Source organism: Eublepharis macularius, chromosome 18 (genome assembly GCF_028583425.1).
Source record: "Eublepharis macularius isolate TG4126 chromosome 18, MPM_Emac_v1.0, whole genome shotgun sequence".
Classification (NCBI taxonomy): Eukaryota; Metazoa; Chordata; class Lepidosauria; order Squamata; family Eublepharidae; genus Eublepharis; species Eublepharis macularius.
Genome location: NC_072807.1, coordinates 5,178,088 through 5,201,056, shown reverse-complemented (window position 1 = coordinate 5,201,056; position 22,969 = coordinate 5,178,088). Strand labels below are relative to the sequence as shown.

Below are 22,969 nucleotides of genomic sequence, written 5' to 3'. Positions count from 1 at the left end.
GTCTCCCATTTACCATCTGATGTTAACGATTTGTAGATCTCTGGGGAGAGGAATATGGTTCCTGTTAAGAATCGCTGATCTCAGGACGGAGTTTATGTGTGTTATTTATAGTCTGCCTTTCTCACTGAGACTCAGGGTGGATTACACAGTGTAAGACAATACAATCGATGGCTGGGAACATTCAGTAAACAATATAATAGGGTATAGAGTGTAGAAATTTAAAAACAAGCATAAATCCAAATACAGAGCTGAAACAAAATGTAAACAATTGGGCCTGACATATTTATGCATATCAGTGGCCAGCAGTGGGCCCTAAATAGGGCTTTAATGTCTGCTAGCATTTGTGTTAGCTACAGACTTTAAAGGAGTATTTTTCTGTGCCTTAGTTGTGTAAGAAGGCTGGGAAAAGGAGCAGGGGCACAGAAAAAGGTGAGGGGAACGTTTTTCTTAAAAGATCTTTTCGCCTCTTTAGAAATGGTAACTTCCATGTGAAAAGTCGATCGTGTCAAAAATTCAACGCAGCATTAACATATATCATACTGCAGGATTAATGCTAAGCCTGCCTTATATTTTTGTAATAATAGATGACAACTGTAGACAGGACTCTTGTCAGTGGTGGTGCCTCTCCTTTGGAATCTCCCCCCCCCCCCCGAGACTCACCTGACATCTACCTGCTGCCATTTAGTCCCTAAGCAAAAACGCTGGTGTTCACTCAGGCTCTTAACCAAAGTTTTATGCTTTCCTTTTCAGGGGTCTCTCTTGTTCTTTTATAGTCTACTTTTATGTCTTGTGTTTGGGATCGTTTAGCTCACAGGTTTCTCTCGTGCGTGCAGTTAGTGCTTTCAAACAGGGACTTCTGCCGGGGGAGCTGAGCTTGAAAGTAGTGCAAGAGGCAAGAGACAATACCATAAAGCCATGGTGTAGATCTATGGTGGCTCCTTTTGGAATACTGTATGTAGTTTTAGTCGCTGTATCTCAAAAAGGACATTGCAGAGCTGGAAAAAATTCAGAAGAGGGCGACCAAGGGGATCAAGATGTTGGAGCACCTTTTCTTTAAAGAAAAGAAGATGAGTGAGGAGGGATACAATTGATGTTTATAAAATTATGCATGGAGCATAACTTCTCCCAAAATAAGGACTTGAGGGCATCCAGTAAAGTTGATGGGGAATAGATTCAGTTTAGACAAAAAGGAAATACTTTTTTTAATCTGCGAGTGATTAAAATAGGGAATTCAATGCTAGAGGATATTGTGATAGCTAGTATAGATGCCTTGGGAACTGAATAAATTCATGGAGGATAGTCATGATAACTAATAGCTCTATATTCAGGAGCAGTAAACCTTGGAATGCCAGTGCTAGCAGGCAACATCAGGGAAGGCCTTGGCCTTTATGCCCTGCTGTTGGCCTACTAGACTAACTGGTTGGACAGTGTGTGAGATAGGATGTTGAACTAGATAGATTACGGGCCAGATCCAGCAAGACTGTTCTTATATTATGTTCTTATGTTGCGTTTATGCTGTTTTTATACTTGTTTGTTACATTTTATGCTACTTTTACTGGATGTTGATTTTTAAGATTGCATGATTGTATGGCTCTTTGCTGGTGGGGTTCATGTTGTTTTCTTGGTTCTGTGTCGTGCTTCTGCTTGCTTTTTATTAGTACCTGCTTTGAGCAGGTCTCTGAAGAGGTAGCAAATAAATCTTATTAATAAATTAATGTTCAAGATTCAAGCAGTACACACAGAGAGACACAAACCATACATTCCCCCTTATTTTCGTCTTGAGTAAATTGGAACTGAGTATGGTTAGAGAGAAAGTCTTCTTCTCTTGTTCAAGATCCATTATCTCCAAAAGAGAGATCTGAGTGAGAAACCATCTAAGGCTGTCCCCCTGGGATTTAATATCCAAGCACATTCTATAATTTCAAAGAAAAAGTATTTTCACATTTCTTTGGGCAGCAGGTATTAAATCTTCTTGCCGGTCTGCAGCCTTAACACAAAACCACCAACAAGAAAAGGTGTTAATTTAAAGACCATATGCAATTTTCACAGAATTTATGTCCATCTGTCTCGTAACTATTCAAGTCCATTTTGTCATCAAATGAACATGAAATGGAAATGTAATTTCCCAAGGCTGTTAACCATTGGAGTATATTAAATACAGGCAAAATTAAGTGATTAATAATTTAGGTTGGGTCATGAATCACTTAGCTTGATCGTAAAGGTCAGTTGCACTTCTAGAAATATTCATGAAAACAACACATTCCTCCATGGGAAGAAACTTCTTGAATGTAATATCAGTTCAGTCTTCTATATCCAAATTCATTTCCTTTTTGCTTGTTTGTTCCAATCTTCTTAATAGAAGATCTGCAATGGAGGTTGGCAGTCTGGTTGGACAGCAGCTTGGTTGAGTGGATGTTTTAGGACTTTTTATAAAGATTTTCTATGACAGAAACCGAAAGCTTTAACAAGTAGACTCTGTGCTATTTTCTACGGCTTCCTCCCGAGGTAATTATCTTACTCCATCAATAGCGCTGTCAGAAACCAGGCATATAAGTCAGCTTTTAAATGAACAAGCCATGTAATAATTCCTGCCTCCTAGTGGAATCTTACACAGCTCCCATTTCTCTTCGTCACTTGCTCGCTGTTGATATATGCCCCATGCACAGATTCTGAATCCCATCTTTTCCTGCCTTCCCATTACAGATGTTGGCTTCGACTTGACACCTACTTCATCTGGAGCTTTATTGGACCTGCAACCTTGATAATTATGGTAAGAGTTTCCTGTCTTTTTGAGGTCCAGAAGCCTAGCTTGAAATTCACCTATATAATCTTGTCTGTCTTCAGGTTAATTTGGGAAGGGCCATGCCCACAGCCGTGCAAGGATACCTATGACAAACGTTACATTTGAATGCTAATCCCCACAGAACTGATGGTATCATAGGTTTCCTTTTACGGCTTCCATCCTGCCAAAGAGGCAGGATTCTGCCTTCCTATTCATAGCTACAGGACATGCAGAATTTGCAGCATGATGTGAACACATCACTTGTGTTCCTCCACAAGTGTTTTTTTACATAGGAAAAATGTTAGATTAGAATCTCAGTCAATTTCCCACTTCAGAAGCTGAAGAGATGATTCCTAGCAAAGCCAACAAATCTTATCAGTGTCTCCACCATATATATCAATCCTGTCTTGGGAGCCTACACCATTGACTCCAAGTATACCACAAGGTTTCTGTGTAGGGGGAGGTGTTGAGTAGAAGAAGGGACAACAATGTTTGAGATTTTGAGAAACTGGCACATGACAAAGCAGTTGGCATAGTTTATTTAGCCAGCAGATGCTGACAATAAATCTGAAGCCAAGACAGATGTTGTTTCCCTTTAATGCTGAGATCTTGTTTTTGAGTCAAAATTCCTTAGCCTCGTAGGGAAATCTCCATATAGCTGTGAAATTTTTTTACAGGAGCTATGGTGCCTATCAGTATATTTCTTTGACATGTGCTGGCTTCTTGAATCTTAGTAAAATCCAAATGATCTTGGATAGGAACAAAAAACTTTGGAATTTCAGATTGCTCTCTACCAGATGGCTGACGAGCAAAGCCATGAGTTTATCCCAGACAGGTGTGCCCCCAGTGGATGCCGCCTCTTCTCTCCTCTTTTAGTTGCGGCAGAATGAAGATGGAGGTGGATTGCCGTTCCACCCAAAATAATTCCATAAATATGAGCCTCATCCACGTCTGCCTCCCAATGCAGGTGCCATTTACCCACTCAGTGTTACTTTCAACAGCATGAACATTGTGAATCTCCACCAACACGCTCACATAACTAGTCACATGAAATACCGTGCAAGGAAGTCACAAACAAAAGAGCTCGAGTTACTTCAACAGGGGAGGACTCATTCCAACTTCTCCCCCTCCCATACACACATCCATTGAGGATGGAGGGAGGACTTGCCTTGCTCTCGTTTGTTAGGAAGCCAGATCGATTGGCTAAGTGGCGCTGTCATCATCTTAACAACATAGTCACTGATTAGATAACAATCATTACGTATTAGCATAATCGGTTGGAAAATGGAAGCTGTAAAAATGGTGCCCAAGCAATAGCAACTTCTTAGCTAATCATGCGTTTTGAAAGCCCACTTTTTGCCTCTGAAATGCTTTAGTGGGAAGATGTGACACATTACTGATAAGCCCCTCTAGCCTGAGCGACCAAACCTTTCCATCAGACCTGAAGTGGAAGCCAGTATTTTTGTTTGGTTTTGGCATTAAATGCTGCAGGTTTAAAAGCTTTGGGATTCTGTGCCTCCTTCTGTTCTCCACCCCTCCCAGCCCTACTCAGATGGATATCAGTGGTCTTATGCTGCCTAAATAACCTGATCCTGGTAGAGAATATGTCCACTGGTCTTAATGGGGAATTCAGCGGCATAAAGCTCTTCTGGGAGAGTTAGAAGTTGTGGTACCTCTCCTGAAAAAGCATGCCTGGCCATGACTGCTTAAGACAGTAACGTACCAAAAAGCACTTTATGCTGCATTGTCCCTCAAAAACAGCAGCAACAACATGGGATGTATAGCTCCTTTGGTGGACGGGCCAGTGCCCATGCCCCTCCCCCCAAAAAACCTGGTTACTCCAATGAGAGTTAGGTTTGAGGTTCAAGACAGAGTTTGGATGCAGAGCTTGGAGACTCATATACTAAAGTAATAGGCACTCCTTGGTTTCCAATTCGATTGGAGAAATCCATTGATCTCTGCCTGATCTGCTTGCTGGGAAGGGTCAGCCCTGCTCCCAGGTGCAAAGAAAAAAGACGGCATGATGTGTTAGTGGTGTGATTGGGGGTTCATGTCATTAATTGGGCCATGCAAAGGCACCAGTGTGTACTAATGATGCTCTGCCAGTGCACCTTGGGAGTAAGCTTTATCCCAAAGAAGGTCCAGGTTTTCCTCTTGACAAGTGTCCTTATGAACCTGGGCATTCATAAACCTGTGCCCTGTCCTTATTCTGGTGAAGACCCAAGCAGTTTTCCTCCCTGATCTTAGCGGCCTGTACAAACGCCTTGTTTGACTAACAAGAAATTGCCAGTCACCTCCAGACGCGGTCTTAGTAAATGAATGAAAACCAGGGCACTGTTGTGATGGCTCTGTTTTGTGTCTGGCTCATGGAGAACTCGCTTTCAATAATGGAAACCTTCCTCCATCTCTTGCTATTGAGTATTTTTGTATCTTTACTGAGCGTAAAAGGCTGCCCTTTGTCTAACCATCACAGTGTGGATTTTTTAACAATTGCTGTCCTTCCTGTATATCCTATTCGGCTGCCTTTGAAAACAACCACACCGAGTCTTGCACACCAGTGTCACTGCTGTGCCTGAAGAGTCAGAATTAAATAACACACCACAGAGACCCAAAAAAGCAACATGTCAGATTTTTAAACATCTGTTTTTCTATAAAAGCCCTTGTTAAAACCAGCATATCTGACACAACAGCTCTGTGTCCTTCTGTAGATTCTTTTCTATAATCTTCCTTGCCAGGTGATTCTCTTTGTAACAATTCTATAAAGGAGCAAGACCTAATTTCACACCACGTTTTGTTTTCAGTGAAGAACTGGTTCTCACGGAAGCAGTAAGCTTGCACTTGAGATGTCTCTACCCTACTCTGATTGCAAGCAGAGGCTATCCCGATTTCATAATGCTGCTACTTGCACATAGAAAACTACCATGCCCAGAAGAGCACTAGGATAAAACCCTGTCCCTAGACATCTAATGTTCTGTGTGGATGAAAAATATTGTATGGAGAAGCAATCTAGAATATGAGGCTTCACCTGCAGTTTGAAGTGGTATATCCACTTGGTAAGGACTTGGCCTTAGGCTGGTCCTTTCCTCTTTCCCGTAATTTGCTGTGTAACTCTCTCCTTTCTTAAAAATTCCAGCTTAATGTAATCTTCCTTGGGATTGCTCTTTACAAAATGTTCCATCATACGGCCATATTGAAACCTGAATCTGGGTGCCTCGACAATATCAAGTAAGTGATTATTTTTTCCCCTCTATTTAACTGATTCCAATTCTTTGCATGGTCTGTACTGTGGTTCCTTTATGGCAAAAAGAGCAGGACTGCATTGTCTTCATCTGCTTGTGACCTGGTAGTTTTAACAAGTTACTCTTCAGACTCTAAAACTGCTGCATGGGATGGGAACTGCTTTTTTCTGTAGAGAGGTCTCACCTGACTGTCAGCTGCAAATGAATGAACAACCAGATGGTCAAAGCAGTTTCAAAGGGAGACATCATTCTCATGCAGCCCTCCCCATCTTTTTTTCTATATGAAAGTGTATTTAAGAAAATGTAGAAGGTGGAATGAGACTTAAAGAGTCAGCGCCCAAAAAGGACATATTAAGCATTTAGTGTTTTTTTTTAAAAAAACTGGCTCTTTAGCTTATCAGGAAGGTTCCTGGAGGCCTACTGGCAGCAAGGAGCAAACTCAGTCAGATTCAGATCCAGATTAATTACAGCACTTAGCCAGTACAGTCAAGTGGCCTTTACGTTGGTGGCATCATTGCCACTTAACTGAGCTTGCTGCAGGGCTATTTTAGGTTATTTCCGCATGTCCTTAAAGGGACGGCCCACTCACTGAATGCTGGCAGCTTTTCCCCATGACTCCAGATGTCTCCATTTTGAAAACAGTTGCTGACTGTTTGGCTTCTGTTTTTTCAGTGCCTTTTCTGGGACCACACTTTCCCGCAGTCCCAGAAAAGGCACCAAAAAAACGGAAGCCGAACAGCCTGCAACAGTTTTGAAAACGGAGATGTCTGGAGTCAAGGACAAAAGCTGTCATCGTTCAATGAGTGAGCCAACCCTTTAAGGACATGTGGAAACAGCCTTAATGTCCCAGTCCATCCTGGCACAAAGTTTCTGTATCTTTCTGCAGTGTAAACTATACCACGCTGATACTGAAAGTAGAAACAAATCCTTGAAAGTGAAAGTTGTAGGTTCTTGGTCATAGGAGTCATCTATGACTGCTCGATTAGAATACTTATACAAGGCTTTTTTTTCAAAGAAGTGAGAGTAAAGGCTGACCAAGCTTTGTATGATGTAATATCCTGCACTCTGCTTTTCATGCTTGAGGGGCTTCTGCTCTAGGACAGAACAATCTTTAGACTGGATTGGACGGTCATTGGGTTGGATTCTATGACTCCAATCCACCAACTCTTCCTCCAAAAGAGAAAGACTTGATCTGACAAAGAAAAACTTTTCTCTATCAGAAGAAGTCTTTTTCTGTGAATTAAAATTAAGAGAAGGGAGACTTTAATAGTTTACTGTCATGGTATTTATAGATTAAATTTTATGCCCAAGATGTGCAATATGGAAGCTGGAATTAAGTATGACTGTAGCTTACTTGAGATAATCCTCCAAACCATGGCTTGGAGGAGTAGGAAAAAAGTGGAAGCTTCTTTTCTCCATACTCTTTTCATGCTACTCTCAGCTCCTCTCTCTCCGGTTTCTGTTTAGCGCTAACCATCATTTCCCATGGTTTTGAATTGGCAAGGAAACTGTTGGTGCTTTCCTTCCAAACCAGAGTGAGAAACCATGGTTTGACATAGATTTCTGATACTTGCTTGGAGACTAAGTGCTTACCAGAATATGCCTGTTCAGATGTCAAAACAAGGGTTACCACTAAAACTGTAAAGGGAATTCATGCATGACAAGGCCAGAGATGGTAATAATTTAAGAGCATCCCATTCCCATTACACACAATTTAATCAAGTCATTCTAAAACCATTACAAGTGCCCAGCTGTGTGCCAGATTAACTGTGACATGAAACCAAACTGAGAATTCCTGCTTCACCTCAAACAGATGAACTCTGGAAAATTCTTACCATGCTCTTTCAGTCCAATCCAGCTGCAAAGATGACATCAAGGGTGGATCTCAGAGCTCATTGTGGGTGCTGAATGGTCTCCTTCAGCCATGTTAGAAATGATAGAATAACTTTGGCTTGTCCTTGTCCCATAACCTGCAAAGTGCAGATTCTTGTAGTCTTGCAGATTCTTTTTTCTTGGGGCTGTGCAGGAAAAGGAGTGATTACTCTGAAAAGGAAGAATAATGGGACTTTGAATGCGGTAAATACCATAGATTATGTACAGTTTTAGCTGTGGCTGTAGAAGTTTTTGTCCCCCAAACCTTGGTACCATAGAAAATCTCTGAGAGGAGTGGTTCCCCCAAAACTTGGTACAGTAGTTTCAAATTTAAAAGGTGTGAATTAGTAAGTTGAAGTTTTGATCCATAGAAGAATTTAGTAGACAAGCAAGCATCTGGGCCGTTTCCAGATGGCTTACCTGCACCCGGAACATCGCGCCACGTTGCGGGGGAAACGTTTTCTCGCGTTTTCTCGCACGAGTTTTGCGCGATGTCGCATTTTGCGCAACGTTGCACGACGTTGCGCAAAACTCGCGCGAGAAAACGCGATATTTCGTGTTTTCCCTGCAACGTGGCGCGACGTTCCAGGTGCAGGTAAGCCATCTGGAAATGGCCCTGATTAGACAATCCATTCAACACGAGTTGTGTTGGGCAGACATGTGGGACCAGCAGTAAGACAAATAGCCGCCCTCCCCACAGCCCTTTTCAGCTAACGAAAGCACGTGGGGTGGAAGGGAGGGAATGGTAACCCTCTTCCTGTCTCCGCATGTGCTCCGGAGTCTTTTTGCATCCTCCGCACACACCTTGTTTTAAAGATAAGTGTCAGGTAGCACGTTAAGCATGAGTCCAGATGGGGGAAACATTCAACATCTCATCTCATTGGACATCAGATTATTTCTTTTGAATCCAAACAAGCTAGTTTCCTTAGTGAGTATCCTCACAGCTGTTCATTTGGTAGCTGTGGATGATCTTGGCCCAATTTAAATATTCAGACTTTGTCTCACAACTAGCTTTAAATATTATCTTTGCTCCATATTGTTTCATTATTTATAACCATTTGCTCTGCTTTCCTGCTTGCTATTTTTTTAAAGCAATCTTATAACAAAGGTTTTGTTCTCTCCATTTGTTTCTTGGCTTTATCTTCACTGATCAAACCTGAACTTGCCCGAAGTGTTTATTTCATTTATTTAGTTATTCCTTTTAAAAGATTTATATCCTGCCTTTCATCCCCATCAGGAGCAACAAGGCAGCTAACAACTAAAAACACAGCAGTATAAAAACATTTCATAAAACAAGTTAAAAACCAGATCTGAAATACACGCGCACACGCATATGTCCTAACCTGCTGGTGTAGCATTCAGACCCTCCCAGTCATGGAAAGGGCAGTGGCCGGGTCGTGACTGAACCCCTTCTCCTCATGTGCCCTAAGCAAGAGACCTGCTGCCTGAGCCTGCCACCTGTCATCAATTTCATCTTCTCAGGGTCCAGTCTACCATGTCATTCTTTCAAATTGTCAGGCTTTGACAAATGTATGTATATTCAGTCTTTTATCATAACTATTAAAATGCATAAGCACTAGAGGACTGAGTTTGGATTTTTAAAAGTGTAATATCTTTTTATGTCTGCCTCTTATTGGTGGCTTCATAAGCAAATTGCATCAACATATATGAAGGTGCTTCTGAGTCTAAAGATTGGTTGACCTCAGCCCGCCAAGGCTGTAGGGCAGAGGCCTTTCCCTGCTCAACTATCAGGTCTTCTGCCTGGAGGTGCTGGACCTTGGATTCTCTGCCTGCAACATATGTGCTCAGTCATCAATCTGTGGCAGAACATACAACAGGATGGACTTTGTAGAAGCTGACAGAGAAGGCCTTGGAGAAACATTTGACCAGCAATAACAACGGCAAAGAAATTCAGCAAAATTAAATACAGTTGCCCATATCACCTCTGCATGGAGTATTGACCAAGACAATGCAGTCATGCCAAGCCCTGGCAGAAGGCCACACTGACAGAGGTCCTTGAAACTACAGCTACCCAGGCATGACTTGGGCAATAATCTTCAAAGAGAAGGCTGAAGGCAAGGCAGTTGTTATCTAGCAGAGAAGCCCATATCCAGGAGATGCTGAAGAGGTGTCCCGGTTGCCCACCTGTTTCTGGATGTTACTCAGAGGGCTGGTTTTTACCTTTCAGGCCCTGAACAGCTCGTGGCAGAGGTACTTGAAGGATTGCCTCCTCCCATACCGTCCAACCCACTGGAAGATCTTCCTAATTCCTCTTCCCTGTACCCCCATCTGCAAAGGCGAAGCAGAGGACAACCAGAAATGGGTCCTCTTCAGTGGCAATACCTCCCCTTTAGGCTCACCTGGCACCTTCCCTACTCTGTCTTAGTTGCCAGGCCAAAAAATTACGTTTTACCCAGGATTTTAACTAAGGCAGTTTTGTCTTCCTTACCTGTTTTTGTGGTCTGCTTTTAGTCTGTGGACAGTTTTGTAAATAGATTTTTTTTAGGCCGGCTAATGTTCTTTTATGCTGTTTTTATACCCCTGCCTTCTTTTTTGCTGCTTTGTTTTTAATGATTATTACAGTCATCTGTAAAAAAAGCTCCTTGGAGAAAGAGTGGGAGAAGAATTCAATAAATAAACAGGCTATAAGAAACCGTTGCCACATTTTTTGGACTGAAATTAACAGTTTTATGATTAACCAGAAGTAATGCCTAGAATAGAAGCAGGCATTCCGGTCGGTCCCTGACAACCAGGACGCAACTGCCCCCCCCCCTCCTTTTCTAAGCAGAAGAAAATGCGTGTTATTTATTTTTGACTTATTTTTACATTCTGGATTTAGGAAAGATATTTTTAAGCATGCACCATGAATGTATCAATCTATTTTAATAAACTGAAATTTAGATAATCTGTTCAGTTGCGGAAACCATGAATTAATTGTTTTACAGTTAATACTGCTACTGTCATAACATCTCAGTGTAAATCACTTAACCTGACATAAAAATATCACTTGGTTAAAAAAGACATGAGAAAGCAGTAAATGTCATGGTAGGCAGTCTCCATAACTTGATCCCAGCTGGGATCAGGAGCGGAGCAGGTGGCAGTGCCCACCCGCTCTTTACCCAGCTGGGATCAGGAGCGGAGCAGATGGTAATGCCCACCCCCGCCTTCAGCCATCTGGGATCAGGGGCAGAGCAGGTGGCAGTGCCCCCCCACTTTCAACCAGCTGGGATCAGGAGTGGATCAGGTGGAAATGTCTTCCCCCCCTTCACCCAGCTGGGATCAAGAGTGGAGCAGGTGGCAATGCCTGCCCCCCCACCTTTACCCAGCCGGGATCAGGAGCAGAGCAGGTGGCAATGCCCACCTCCCTTCAACCAGCTGGGAACAGGAGCAGAGCAGGTGGAAATGTCCACACACACCCTTCACCCAGCCAGGAATAAGAGCAGAGTAGGTGGCAATGCCCTCCCTCCTTCACCCAGCCATGATCAGCCACGAAGCAGGTAGCAATGCCCGTCCCTACTTTCCTGGCTGGAATCAGGCACGGAGGAGGAGGCAATGCCCTCTCCTTCTTCATGTGGCCGGGATCAAGCGCAGAGCAAGTGGTAATGCCCACCTCCTGCCATCAGCCGGCCGGGATCAGTAGCAGAGCAGGTGGCAATGCCCACCCCCTTCACCCAGCTGGGATCAGGAGCAGAGCAGGCAGCAATGCACGCTCCCCCCCCCGCCTTCATTTGGCTGGCATTAGGTGCAGAGCAGGAGGGACAGCACACCTCCACTTCACCCAGCTGGGAACAGGCACAGAACAGGCAGCAATTCCTGCCCTCCTTCACACAGACCAGCCATGGACCAGTCGGCAATGCCCACTCCTCCTTCACCTGGCTCAGATCAACTGTGGAGCAGGAAGAAATGGCCACCCCCCCTTCACCTTGCCGGGGTCAGGAGCAGAGCGGATGGCAATGCCCACTCCCGCTTCACCCGGCCAGGATCAGGCATGGAGTAGGTGGCAATGCCCGCCCACTTCACCTGGCTGGAATCAGGAGCGGAGCATGAGGCAATGCCCGCCCACCTTCACCTGGCCTGGATCAGGCACAGAGCAGGTGTCCATGCCCACCCCCCTGCCTTCATCTGGCTGGGATCAGTGACAGAAGAGGAGAGAATGCCCACCTGTCCACCCTCCCCTTTCTAGAGCCTGTTGTATTTTTTCCCACAACGGGCTTTTTTTGCTAGTACTATATAATTTGATTCATCTTTAATCTAGACCTTGCTGAACACCCTAAGAAGCAATAATTGAATGTGCTTCTGTTGTTTACTTCATATATATAGCCAGCTGTGTAGTGTGCCGCAAATCACTTCCAACTAATGGCAACTGTACGAACGAATGGCCTCTAAAATGTCCTGTCATTGACAGCCTTGCTCAGTACTTGCAAACTGGATGCCGTAGCTTCCTTTATTGAGTTAAGCCATCTCATTAGGGGTCTTCTTATTTTCCTGCTGCCTTCACCTTTTTTAGCATTATTTTGGTCTTCTCATGATGTGAGATAGCCTCAGTACGATAGCCTCAGTTTAGTCATTTTAGCTTCTAGGGAGAATTCAGGTTTGTTTTGATCTAGAACCCACTTATATGTCTTTTTGGCAGTCTGTAAACTCTCCACCAGCACTACATTTCAAATGAACCAATTTTCTTCCTGTCAGTTTTCTTCACTGTACAATTTTCACATCGATATATAGCTATGGGGAATACCATTGTTTATCTTAGTTCCCAACATCACATTCTTGTAAAGATCATTTCTAGGTCCTTCATGGTTGTTCTTCCAAGTCTCAATCTCCTTCTGATTTCTTGGTGGCAGTCTCTCATTTGTTTGATGAATCGGCCAAGGAATTGAAAAATTTAACCATTTCAATTTCTTCATTGTCAGCCTTAAAATTGTGTAATTCCTTGGTAGTCATTACTTTTCTCTTCTTGATGTTCAATCTTTGCTGTAATCTGTAAAACACAAACTGATTTTCTTCTGAAATTCTTAGGTACACTTCAGTAACCATTGTAAATTTGCCATATGATCTCTAGTGCCTTTTTCTGAGTTGAGCTTGAACATCTGGCATTTCTTGTTCCATATAAAGTAAGAGTCCGTGTTGTAAAATTTGAGAATCCTTTGCTCGTGTGGGAAATTAATGTGATGATCTGATAGTTTGACATCACCTCTTTCAGAATGGGAATAAGGATTGAACTTTTCCAGTCTGTGGGCCATTTTCTTCCTATCTCCGTTGGCATATTTTTGATAAGATTTTGGTGGATTCATTGCCTGTAGCTTGAAATAGCTCTATTGATATCCCATTTACTGGTGGGTTTTTTTCTCCCCAATTGTTTCGAGTGAGGCTTTTACTTTGCTTTCTAAAATTGCAGGTTCTTCATCAAAAGATTCTTTTTTGAAGGAATCTGTCATTGTTTAATCTCTTCTGTATAGTTTTTGAGCTATGATGTTAGCACGTGGCATAAGAAGTTCAGTTCAGACAATACAGAGATGTCGTTGGGGTTGTCTAAGTGATTGAGGAGGCAGTAGCTTCCCTATTCTGGATGGGATGGCACTCTCGTTCCTGGTCTTGTGGGTGAATTGCTGGCAAACTTTACAGGCTGCAACATTATGGCCTTCTCCCAGACAGAGCAAACAAAGATCATGCTCATCAGAGTGGGTCATCTTAGTGCCGCATTTAGTGCGCTTCCTGGAAAGTGCCCTTTGAGACATGTTTGAGGGACTACTCACAGATCAAAAGATGAAGTCAAACAAGCTGGGTCAAAAAAAAGTCCAAAAAGTAATCAAGCTGAATCACAAACTGTAAAAAGACAGACCATAAATATCAAGCCAAACAACAGTGGATAAGATTTTGAAATAACGGCACTCACAAGCAAAGTCCTTCTCTTCACAGCAGCTAAGAGAGAACTGAGGGGAAGGGGTCTTCCTCCCAGGTAGTCATGAGCTCGTTTAGGCAGGAAAACATGCAGGGCCATGACTGGGGGAAGTGGCCCTCTGATGGAGCTCTATGGAAGTGATGGAAACGCCGCCGGTTGGCAGGCCTGCGTGTGCCCACTCCCAGTGTGTGCCTGCACAGAGGAACTTGATGAGCGAAGATTACAGGTGAGCACAGCCCTGCTTAACCTGCTTCCACTTCATTGCTCAGGAGAAAGAGCTGGAGAGAGAGCTGGAAAACGCTTCCTGAAGACTATGGAAGCAAAGGACCCTAAGGACGGCACTGTGGCCTGGAAGGCATCCCAGCGTGAAGGCTCAGCAGAGCACAGAAGCTACGGTGATATAACTTGGGGCTAAGACATAACCTGGCCCATTTCCCTGTATTTTAAGACTCAAAGCAGAGCTTATTGCCAGTAAGGGAAGCCCATGAGGCATCTGCACCATCTCAAGGCCAGCACCACCGGCAGGGGGCGCCCCCTTGAGCTCTCCTGCTCCACCAGCTTGCGCCAGATGCCCTGCAAATAGGCCCTCTCCGGAAGAAGTGACCAGGTAGGCTCAGGACAGACAGGCGCCCTAAAACAAAAACAATTTGGTTCCACTATTTACATTCCCCCTTTGTATGTATGTGTATGTGCATATATACACCTATATTTATTTACGTAACATCAGTTGAGGATAATAGTTCATTTACCAGATATGATACATCACAGCTTATACCACAATACATTTGGTAGTCTTTAAAGAGCAATTCAGCCATTTGGGTTGGACCCTGCAGATCCATTCCATGAGGATTCCATGAATCCATGCCTGTGATGTGTCGACTTCAGTTCTGGTTATGCAACTGGAAGTGATGCCCCTCTCCCTCCCCCGCCTTTGATAGGGAGATCAAGGTCACGGCCAGGGGGATGGGTATCCTGGCCGCCCTCTCTTTGAATGATGCCTCCTTGAATGAGGGCCAGTTTGGTGTAGTGGTTAAGAGTGTGGGACTAATCTGGAGAGCCCAGTTTGATTCCCCACTCCTCCGCTTGAAGCCAGCTGGTGACCTTGGGCTAGTCATGGCTCTCTGGAGCTCTCTTAGCCCCACCCACCTCACAGGGTGATTGCTGTTGTGGGGATAATAATGACATACTTTGTAAACTGCTCTGAGTGGGCATTAAGTTGTCCTGAAGGGTGGTAGATAAAGTGAATGTTATTGCTATTGTATTGTCGAAGGCTTTCACGGCTGGAGAACGATGGTTGTTGTGGATTTTCCGGGTTGTATAGCTGTGGTCTTGGCGTTGTAGTTCCTGACGTTTCGCCAGCAGCTGTGGCTGGCATCTTCAGAGGTGTAGCACCAAAAGACAGAGATCTCTCAGTGTCACAGTGTGGAAAAGAATTACCTGCCAACTTCTTTTCCACACTGTGACACTGAGAGATCTCTGTCTTTTGGTGCTACACCTCTGAAGATGCCAGCCACAGCTGCTGGCGAAACGTCAGAACTACAATGCCAAGACCACGGCTATACAGTCCGGAAAGTCCACAACAACCGTTGTTGTTGTTGTTGTTGTTGTTGTTGTTATTTCATCCAAGGTTAGGAGAGCTCCACAAATCAAGAGGCTCTTCCACTGGCAGAAGAACCTCTTGCCTCAGGAGCAGAGTGCTGGCACAATGGATCCTCAGACCTTAGTGGTTTTTTTGCTAAAATTTTGCTTTGCAGGGTTTTTTTACAGTTTTTTTTAAAGTCACAGCTATGTCCAGGTCATCTCAGAATTAACCCAATTTTATAACTTGCAAAGTTAATGGGTTTTAAGCATGTGTGACATTGTATGGAGAAATGTGCTTGTTTGTGCTACATATGACTAGTTTTTAATGCAACTTCTTGACAACTTCATGGTCTCTCTCAAAGATCAAAAAGATCCCTTTTTGATCTGTGATTCAGTCACCTTGATGTTTTGCACCATTTCATCACATTCTTGAAAAATCTTCTTTGATGCCCACTGTAACCCCTAAATCTTTCATGTGACTCCTCATATTGTAATAGCCACATTTTAATAGTAGAAAAGAATCTGAAGAAATGAGCTGTGACTGACGAAAGCTCCTACCCTACCACAAATTTTGTTGGCCTTTGTTGGCCTACTGGACTCTTGCTCTTTTCTACTGCTACAGACAAACACAGCTACCTATCATGATCTAACTACATTTTAATAGTCAACAATTACTTTGCTCAACAGTTTAATTAGTTAAATCATTTTTATTTAATAGTTCAAGACCTCTCAAATGGGATCAAGCAAGTGGCTACCTGTCATTCATCAGCATCTCCAGGGTAAATGAGGCAGTATTATTTTTTGGCTGAGATTCCAGTCTAAACTAAGAAATCAAGAAAGAAACCTTAAGCTAAAAATTAGAGACGGGTCCCATTTTTCACAGGAGAAGGGTCACAGGGTTTGACCTGAAGTTTCAGGTCTACCTGGTAAAATGCTGTGCTTGTTTACTTAGGAGTAACTTCCATTCTGTTCAGTGGGGCTTAATTCCAAATAAGTGATCATAGGTTTTCAGCCTTATCCTTACCCCTTACCCAGAGTAGTTATTCATATTAGTCTGTAGTTTCAAAATAGTAAAGAGTCCAGTAGCACCTTTAAGATGCATCTGACGAAGAGAGCTGTGGTTCTCGGAAACTTATGCTATAATCAGGTTGGTTCTTCTCAATGGTGCTACTGGACTTTTTACTGTTTCACTTTTAAGAAACTCCTACCAATCTTGAACTCCTTTCTTCCTGAGTTTTTCTGACTGTGGGATTCTCCCCAGCATGGCTTTGAGCTTGTTAAAATTAGCTTTCCTAAAATCTAACCTATGTGTCTGAGTACATTCAGTTTTTCCCTTACCCAAGATCTTAAACTCCAAAATTACCCAGAGGCTCTCAACTGACTTTCTATGCTCAGATTCCATGCTTGATGCATGTATTTCTCCACAAGTGTATACATCCTTGACATATAATGCTACTCCTCCCCCCTTCCTTATTAGGCTATTCCTTTTAATAAACTTGTATCTCGCAATCCTAATATTCCAATTGTCTGTCTCTTCTCATCAGGTTTCAGTAATGCCTATTAGGTCATAGTTCCCTTTCTGTACTAAGACTTCAAATTCCTCTTATTTGTTTCCCCTGCTTTGTGCATTAGCATAGAGACGTCAAGACCCATGGCTTATGTGCCTCAAGTGCTTCATTTGTGTTCTTACTTGCAAATTAATGAGTCCCTGCATACATGCCCTTTCCTGCTTATCATAAGTTCTAATCATATCATCCACATAGATGAGAAATAAGGGATAATAACCCGTAGACTTAATGAATCTATCTAGCCTTTCTTTCGCATCCTGGATGCATGCACCTGGTAGACAACATAACTCTTGAGATAACAAGTGTGGTTGGCAAACTTTCACCTCTGTCCCTCTCAGTCAGGAGTCCCCAATCACCACCACACATCTCCTATTGGGGAGGGGGGCAGGGCCATATTATTCATAATGCTGACTAGGCTGAAGCCCAGGGGCTCCGCAGGGACTAGAGGCCCATCAATTCTTTTTGCTGAGGCACTGTTACCTATGCCCTAGGGCTCCAATGCTTAAAGGCACTTTGCACTCTGCGACATAGCAATACGTGTACATATATATTTATCCATATATATACTCTCATAAGTATACTACAGATATATTTATATACATTACTTTAATGCCATCTTGTAGAGGGGTGAAAGATTGAAGTGCTGGAGGGGGCCCGAGATACCTGAAAGCCTAGGGGCCCGGCCATGGGTTAATACAACCCTGGAGGTGGGGGGCAGAAGCCTGAGACTTCCTGTCCACAAGAAACGTGCTTTGGACTCTGGGGAGCTGTGGGCAGTAGTTCACTAGTCCAGAGTCAGTATCTGTGGGGAGATCCTGGACCAATTGCTTAGCAATAAAGACTGAAGATGTCTCCTGGTTTTCCTGCTGCTCCTGGGGGTGGGGTCACATCCTTCCACTTCCCTCTTCCTGTGTTTGATGCTCTTCCTTTTCCTGAGATACCTTTTGTTCCTCCTCCTCTTGCCCTCTCAAGATTGCTTCGTGTGTACACATGTATCTCCTCCTCCAGTGAGGTGACCAGCTTACACTTGCTACAAGGGTAATTTCCATTACCCTCAGGTAAGAAAATAAACATGGCACAGTCTTTGCAGGTCACTACCTCAGCTCCCTCGCCAGCCATGTTGTTTTGATCCGTATAGGTAGTGGACCAGTCATTCCTGCACACTCCTCAAACTCCCCTGCTAAACTCCCACACAAAACTCCGTTTGCTCCTCCTGTTCACTCATTCCAGATCACAAGCTTACTCGTGCTTACACCTGCTAACATTCACATGCCCTGACCTGGATTGTCCAAGTGAGCCTGATCTGGTCATATCCCAGAAACTAAGCAGGGTCAGCCTTGGTTAGTAATTGGATGGGAGACCTCTAACAAAGACCAGGGTGGCAGAGGCAGGCAATGGTAAACCACCTCTGTTAGTCTTCTGCTGTGAAAACCCCATTGGGGTCACCATAAGTCAGCTATGACTTGAGGGCACTCTCCACCACCAACTTCCACACAAAACTCCGTTTGCTCCTCCTGTTCGCTTGTTCCAGATCCTAAATTCTTTAAAGAATGAAATATTGAGCCGTCTTGTTTCAGAGACAACCTGTTATGTTAATACTTTTAGTTATTCTGAAATGGGCAATTTAAGGGGGGTCATTTTAATATTCATTAAATTGTGCTCATCTCCACCAGCTGTTGCTGCCAATGGGACGCCTTCAGAATGCATGTGGGGGCGGGGGTGGGTGGCTGAATGTCCCTCCACACAAAATAAAATAAAAATAATAACTAAGGTTCGTATTTTTAAAAGTGCCATGCCAAGAGAAGGATAGGCTGGGATTCTTTTTTCAGATTCAGTGGCAGAGCATCTACTTTGCACACAGAAGGTCGCTGGTTCAGTCCCTCTCATCCTCAGTTGCAAGTGTCAGGGTCATAGGTGATGTGAAAGACCTTCAGCCTGAAACCGTGGAGAGATGTTGCTTTGACAGAGCAACGGTCTGACTCAACTTCCCATGTTCTGCGTAGTGAAAGAAATTCTTGCATGGTAGAACATCCCGGGAAGCGAGCTCCCACCAGAAGTGGTACAAAACAGCCCAGAGAGAGGCTTGCTCCATCAAGGGACCTGGACCCCAGTCGGTTCAAAGGCTTCCTGGGTTTGCATCAGGAAGGAATTGTGTACCTGGTGGACCTTTGGGTCGTCATTGTGTGGCCGGGTTTTCTTCCTTAACCTCAGTTTTCTAAGCAAACTAATTAGACACCTGCTGTTCAGGATGTTCTATTTTGAAAAGAAAACACGCTCTAGCTGTGATGCAGATGACCTGGTTTCAGGAGGTCAGTCTGTGAGTCAGTGTGCAAAATTCAGCAGCAGCAGCCGCCGCTGACTCTCCCGAGGGTTCCTGACCACTAGAAAGTGCCTTACATTTCTCTTGTTAGCCCACTTAGAAGAAACTGATATAAAATCACTCAGTGTTGAAATGATAATACATTGAAATTATTTTAAAGCATAATTTTGTGTGTGTACAGTTCCTACACATTAAAGGTTTTACTAGATCCTTAAAAAGTAAGTGGTGTTAATTGATGAGATGAGCTGCAGGGAAAAATCCCATCTTCAAATATATGCTAATAGGGTCTGAACTTACTGAGAGGGAAAGAGACCTTGTGATCACCGTGGGTAACCCAATGAAAAGTGTCAAGTCCAGTTTCAGACTTAAAATAAAAATTGCTGGTATCACTGGGCCTCTACTGGTGCTCACAGAAGCATTTCTGAATGCTCCTAAATGCCAATTGTGAGTGCTCTTAACAGCATGCCAGTTTGAATGGCTCTTATTCTTTTTCTGTGAGTTCTAAGGTTTGAGAGCCTGAGAGAATACTTTGTTGAAAGCTGAGTTCAGAATCCTGCCACAAAGCTCGCTGGGGGGCTGTGGTTCATCCCTATCACGCAAGGCTGCTGGTAAAGACAGGGTTTTAGATCTACACTACTTCCGCTTAAATGATACTTGTAGTTCTTTTGGGTGTGTGTGGACATGTGTGTGTTAAGCTTAAAGGCTTCTCAAAGCCTCTTCTCCGCTAACTTCCAGATCCCATTTCCATCATAAGGCTGTCTTTGGGTAGCACCATACAATGTCCGTGAATTCTTTGGCCTGGCTGCCTTTCAGTCCTAGTTATGCAACCCACAGCTATATTCTGTCAGTAGATGGGTTGGCCCATCCTCAGCGGTTAGGACTTAAAGGATAATGGTTCAGGCTAGTCCACAGGCAGCAAACTAGCAAGGCCCCCCTAAACTGAGACCAAGTGAAATGCCTGCCCAGCCAAAGTAGCATTGATCTAGAGGATAAGAGTAGAAGCATCAGTAGAAGCATCAGAGAATCTGAGGGAGTATTTTCCTTCTTGTGTCTCATTCTCACGACCATAATTAAGCCCTTCCACCCACCCCAACATCTATTACACTGGAGGAACACATCCAGGAGGCAAAGTTAACAGAATAATAACAACAACAACATTTGATTTATATACTGCCCTTCAGGACAACTTAACAACCACTCAGAGTTGTTGACAAAGTATGTTATTGTGAGGTGGGTGGGGCTGAGAGAGCTCTAAGAGAGCTGTGACTGATCCATGGTCACCCAGCTGGCTTCAAGTGGAGGAGTGAGGACTCAAACCCTGTTCACCAGATTAGAGTCCTGTTCACCAGATTAGAGTATAATCACTACACCAAACTGGCTCCTATTGGAGGAGTGATGGGTATCCTACTTGGACAAGTACTCCATAATAGAGGTGGGCATGAACAGGAAAAAAAAATGAACACGATGTTAATTGTTTGTTGTCATCTACGAACAGGGATTCATGAACATTGACAGACATGACATGTTCACGAACATGTTCGTAGTTGGAGGTTCATGGGAGCCAGAACGGTCCCCTTGGGACTTCGCTGAACTTGAGCCGGGGAAAGGAGAGTCCATGGGTCTCTCCTTTTCATGTCATTTTCTCTTCACAGTGGCAAAAACTGGACTGTCTGCTGGAAACTCATTGAGGAGTTACAAACTGACCTTCCCAATGCCCAATACCCACCAAATTTGCAGGGGAGATAGTCCTCACTGCCCTCTGAAGACCCACCCCCCAAGTTTCAGAGAGATTGCACTCCGGTAAAGGCATGATCCATGGGTCTCCCCCTTTAATGTCACTTTCTCTTCAAAGTGGCAAAAACTGGACTGTCTGCTGGAAACTAATTTGAGGGGTTGCAAACGGACCTTCCCAAATGTCCAATATCCGCGAAAGTTGCAGGGGACATAATCCTCACTGTCCTCTTAAGACCCCCCCCCCAAGTTTCAGAGAGATTGGACCCTAGGCAAGCCATGATCCGTGGGTCCCTCCCTTTCCTGTCATTTTCTTTTCACAGATCTCCTCTAATGACTTCCCCCCAACAGTTCTTTGCTTTCCTCTTCCTACTTGAATTGTTCCATCTTTTCCAGTGTGACAAAACTGTTGGGGGTGGGAAGCACAATTGGAGCAGTTTGTAATCAAGTCCGGTTTTGTCCTATGGATAGAATTAAGCATGATTATGACTTCCTCTGGCTTGTTTAGCTCTTGTTTTTTTGACAGCTACGTTCATGTTGAATTGCAGAGGTACACACTAATTTTTCTGCTGTCAGATGTATTCCGTCCAAAAACACATACACACAACTGATCAATAATTATCGATTTGGAGTGTGTTCTGTAAGTTATTAAATAGAGTCTTGCTATGAAGCCGTTAATCATGATGACTGCTTTAAGGAATCATACCTTTAATATTCTATCAAGATGTCCTGCTTGGGTGGTTTGTGAAGTGTAGATTAGAGCTTGCTGGATCTGTATCATACCAATATGCAGCTGAACTTCACTAGAAAACAAAAATATTGCTTGTAGCAGCAAAAGAGGATTTTTTTGCCATTAGGATACTCGAAGCAGCAACAGAAACCACTAGAACTGCACTGCAGGCTACCTTTAGGCAGAAAGGTGTCCTCATTACTCCCAGATGGCTCACTTACAGTGATAAATTAACTTCATTTGGCATAATTTAAAAGCTCAGTGTAAATAACAAGCCTTCACATCTGACTATTGATGTACCTTTTCCGATTGCTAGTTTTGGTTTTCACTGCTGAGCAAAAACTTAGTAGGAGAAACCCAAGCACTTATTTTCCCTGGTGACATTTTCAAGGCACTAATGTTGCTGTAGGCAATCAAAGATTGTACCTCCAGCATCTCTTATAACATCGCAGAAGATGCAGGAGTACAGATCACCTTTCCATTTGCTTCCAATACAGATTGCAGAGACAGGGTATAAAACAACTTGAATAAATGGGGCAGTGTAGCCACCCAGGGAGGGAATGTGCTGAGGGTGTCCCTTTTTTGCAATCAGAAAACAGCCTACTGGGATCTAATTTGCACCAGGTCCCACATTAATAGGTTCCTTTTCAACCGGAGAGGCCATGATGCCAGAAGTATGCGTGGAAGGAACCTATTCACGACCATAAAAAATGACCATCTGTTTCTTTCCCCATCATCATTTATGTCCATGAGGGATAGAAAGAGACTGATGTCAGGAGGTTGGCATCTACCTTCCTCCCCACCCCTCCCTCCAGGGGGATGAGACAGCTGCAGTTTCTTTTCCCTTTCAGAGGATGTTTAGCCAGGAGCGCTGGGAGCACTGACAAGTCGACCTTGAGTGCCTAGATTCTCACAGGCTGAATGTCCAACCCCCAGAAAGTGGGGGGGGGGCAGTGCTTTGAATTGCATGTACTACTGTTTGTTGATAATGTGTCATTCCAAACAAAGTCTTTGTTATACCTTGAACTAGATTTTTATAATAAATCTTCATTAAACCAACCAGTGGAGTTTTTTGTAAAATATCTTGGCAGGGTCCTTACTGTTTGTTAGAAATCCTCTTTTTCCTTCTCCAACTCTGTGTACATAAACCCCAGAGCCTGTTGAACCCTGCTGCCTGAGAGATGGCTGGAAGAGGAGCGGATGCCGGGAATGGGGGACTGCCAGACGGCGAGTTGGAACTTAAA

At 43.7% G+C, this 22,969-nt stretch overlaps 1 protein-coding gene across 1 annotated transcript in view; it reads left to right on the top strand.

The window, feature by feature from the left end:
- ADGRL3 (adhesion G protein-coupled receptor L3) overlaps positions 1 to 22,969 on the top strand; it is a 673,348-nt gene that overhangs the window by 558,595 nt on the left and 91,784 nt on the right. Inside the window, exons 17-18 of the mRNA XM_055002453.1 lie at positions 2,704 to 2,770; positions 5,916 to 6,007. Coding sequence (XP_054858428.1) covers positions 2,704 to 2,770; positions 5,916 to 6,007 — 159 coding nt within the window. The remainder of the gene's footprint in view (positions 1 to 2,703; positions 2,771 to 5,915; positions 6,008 to 22,969) is intronic.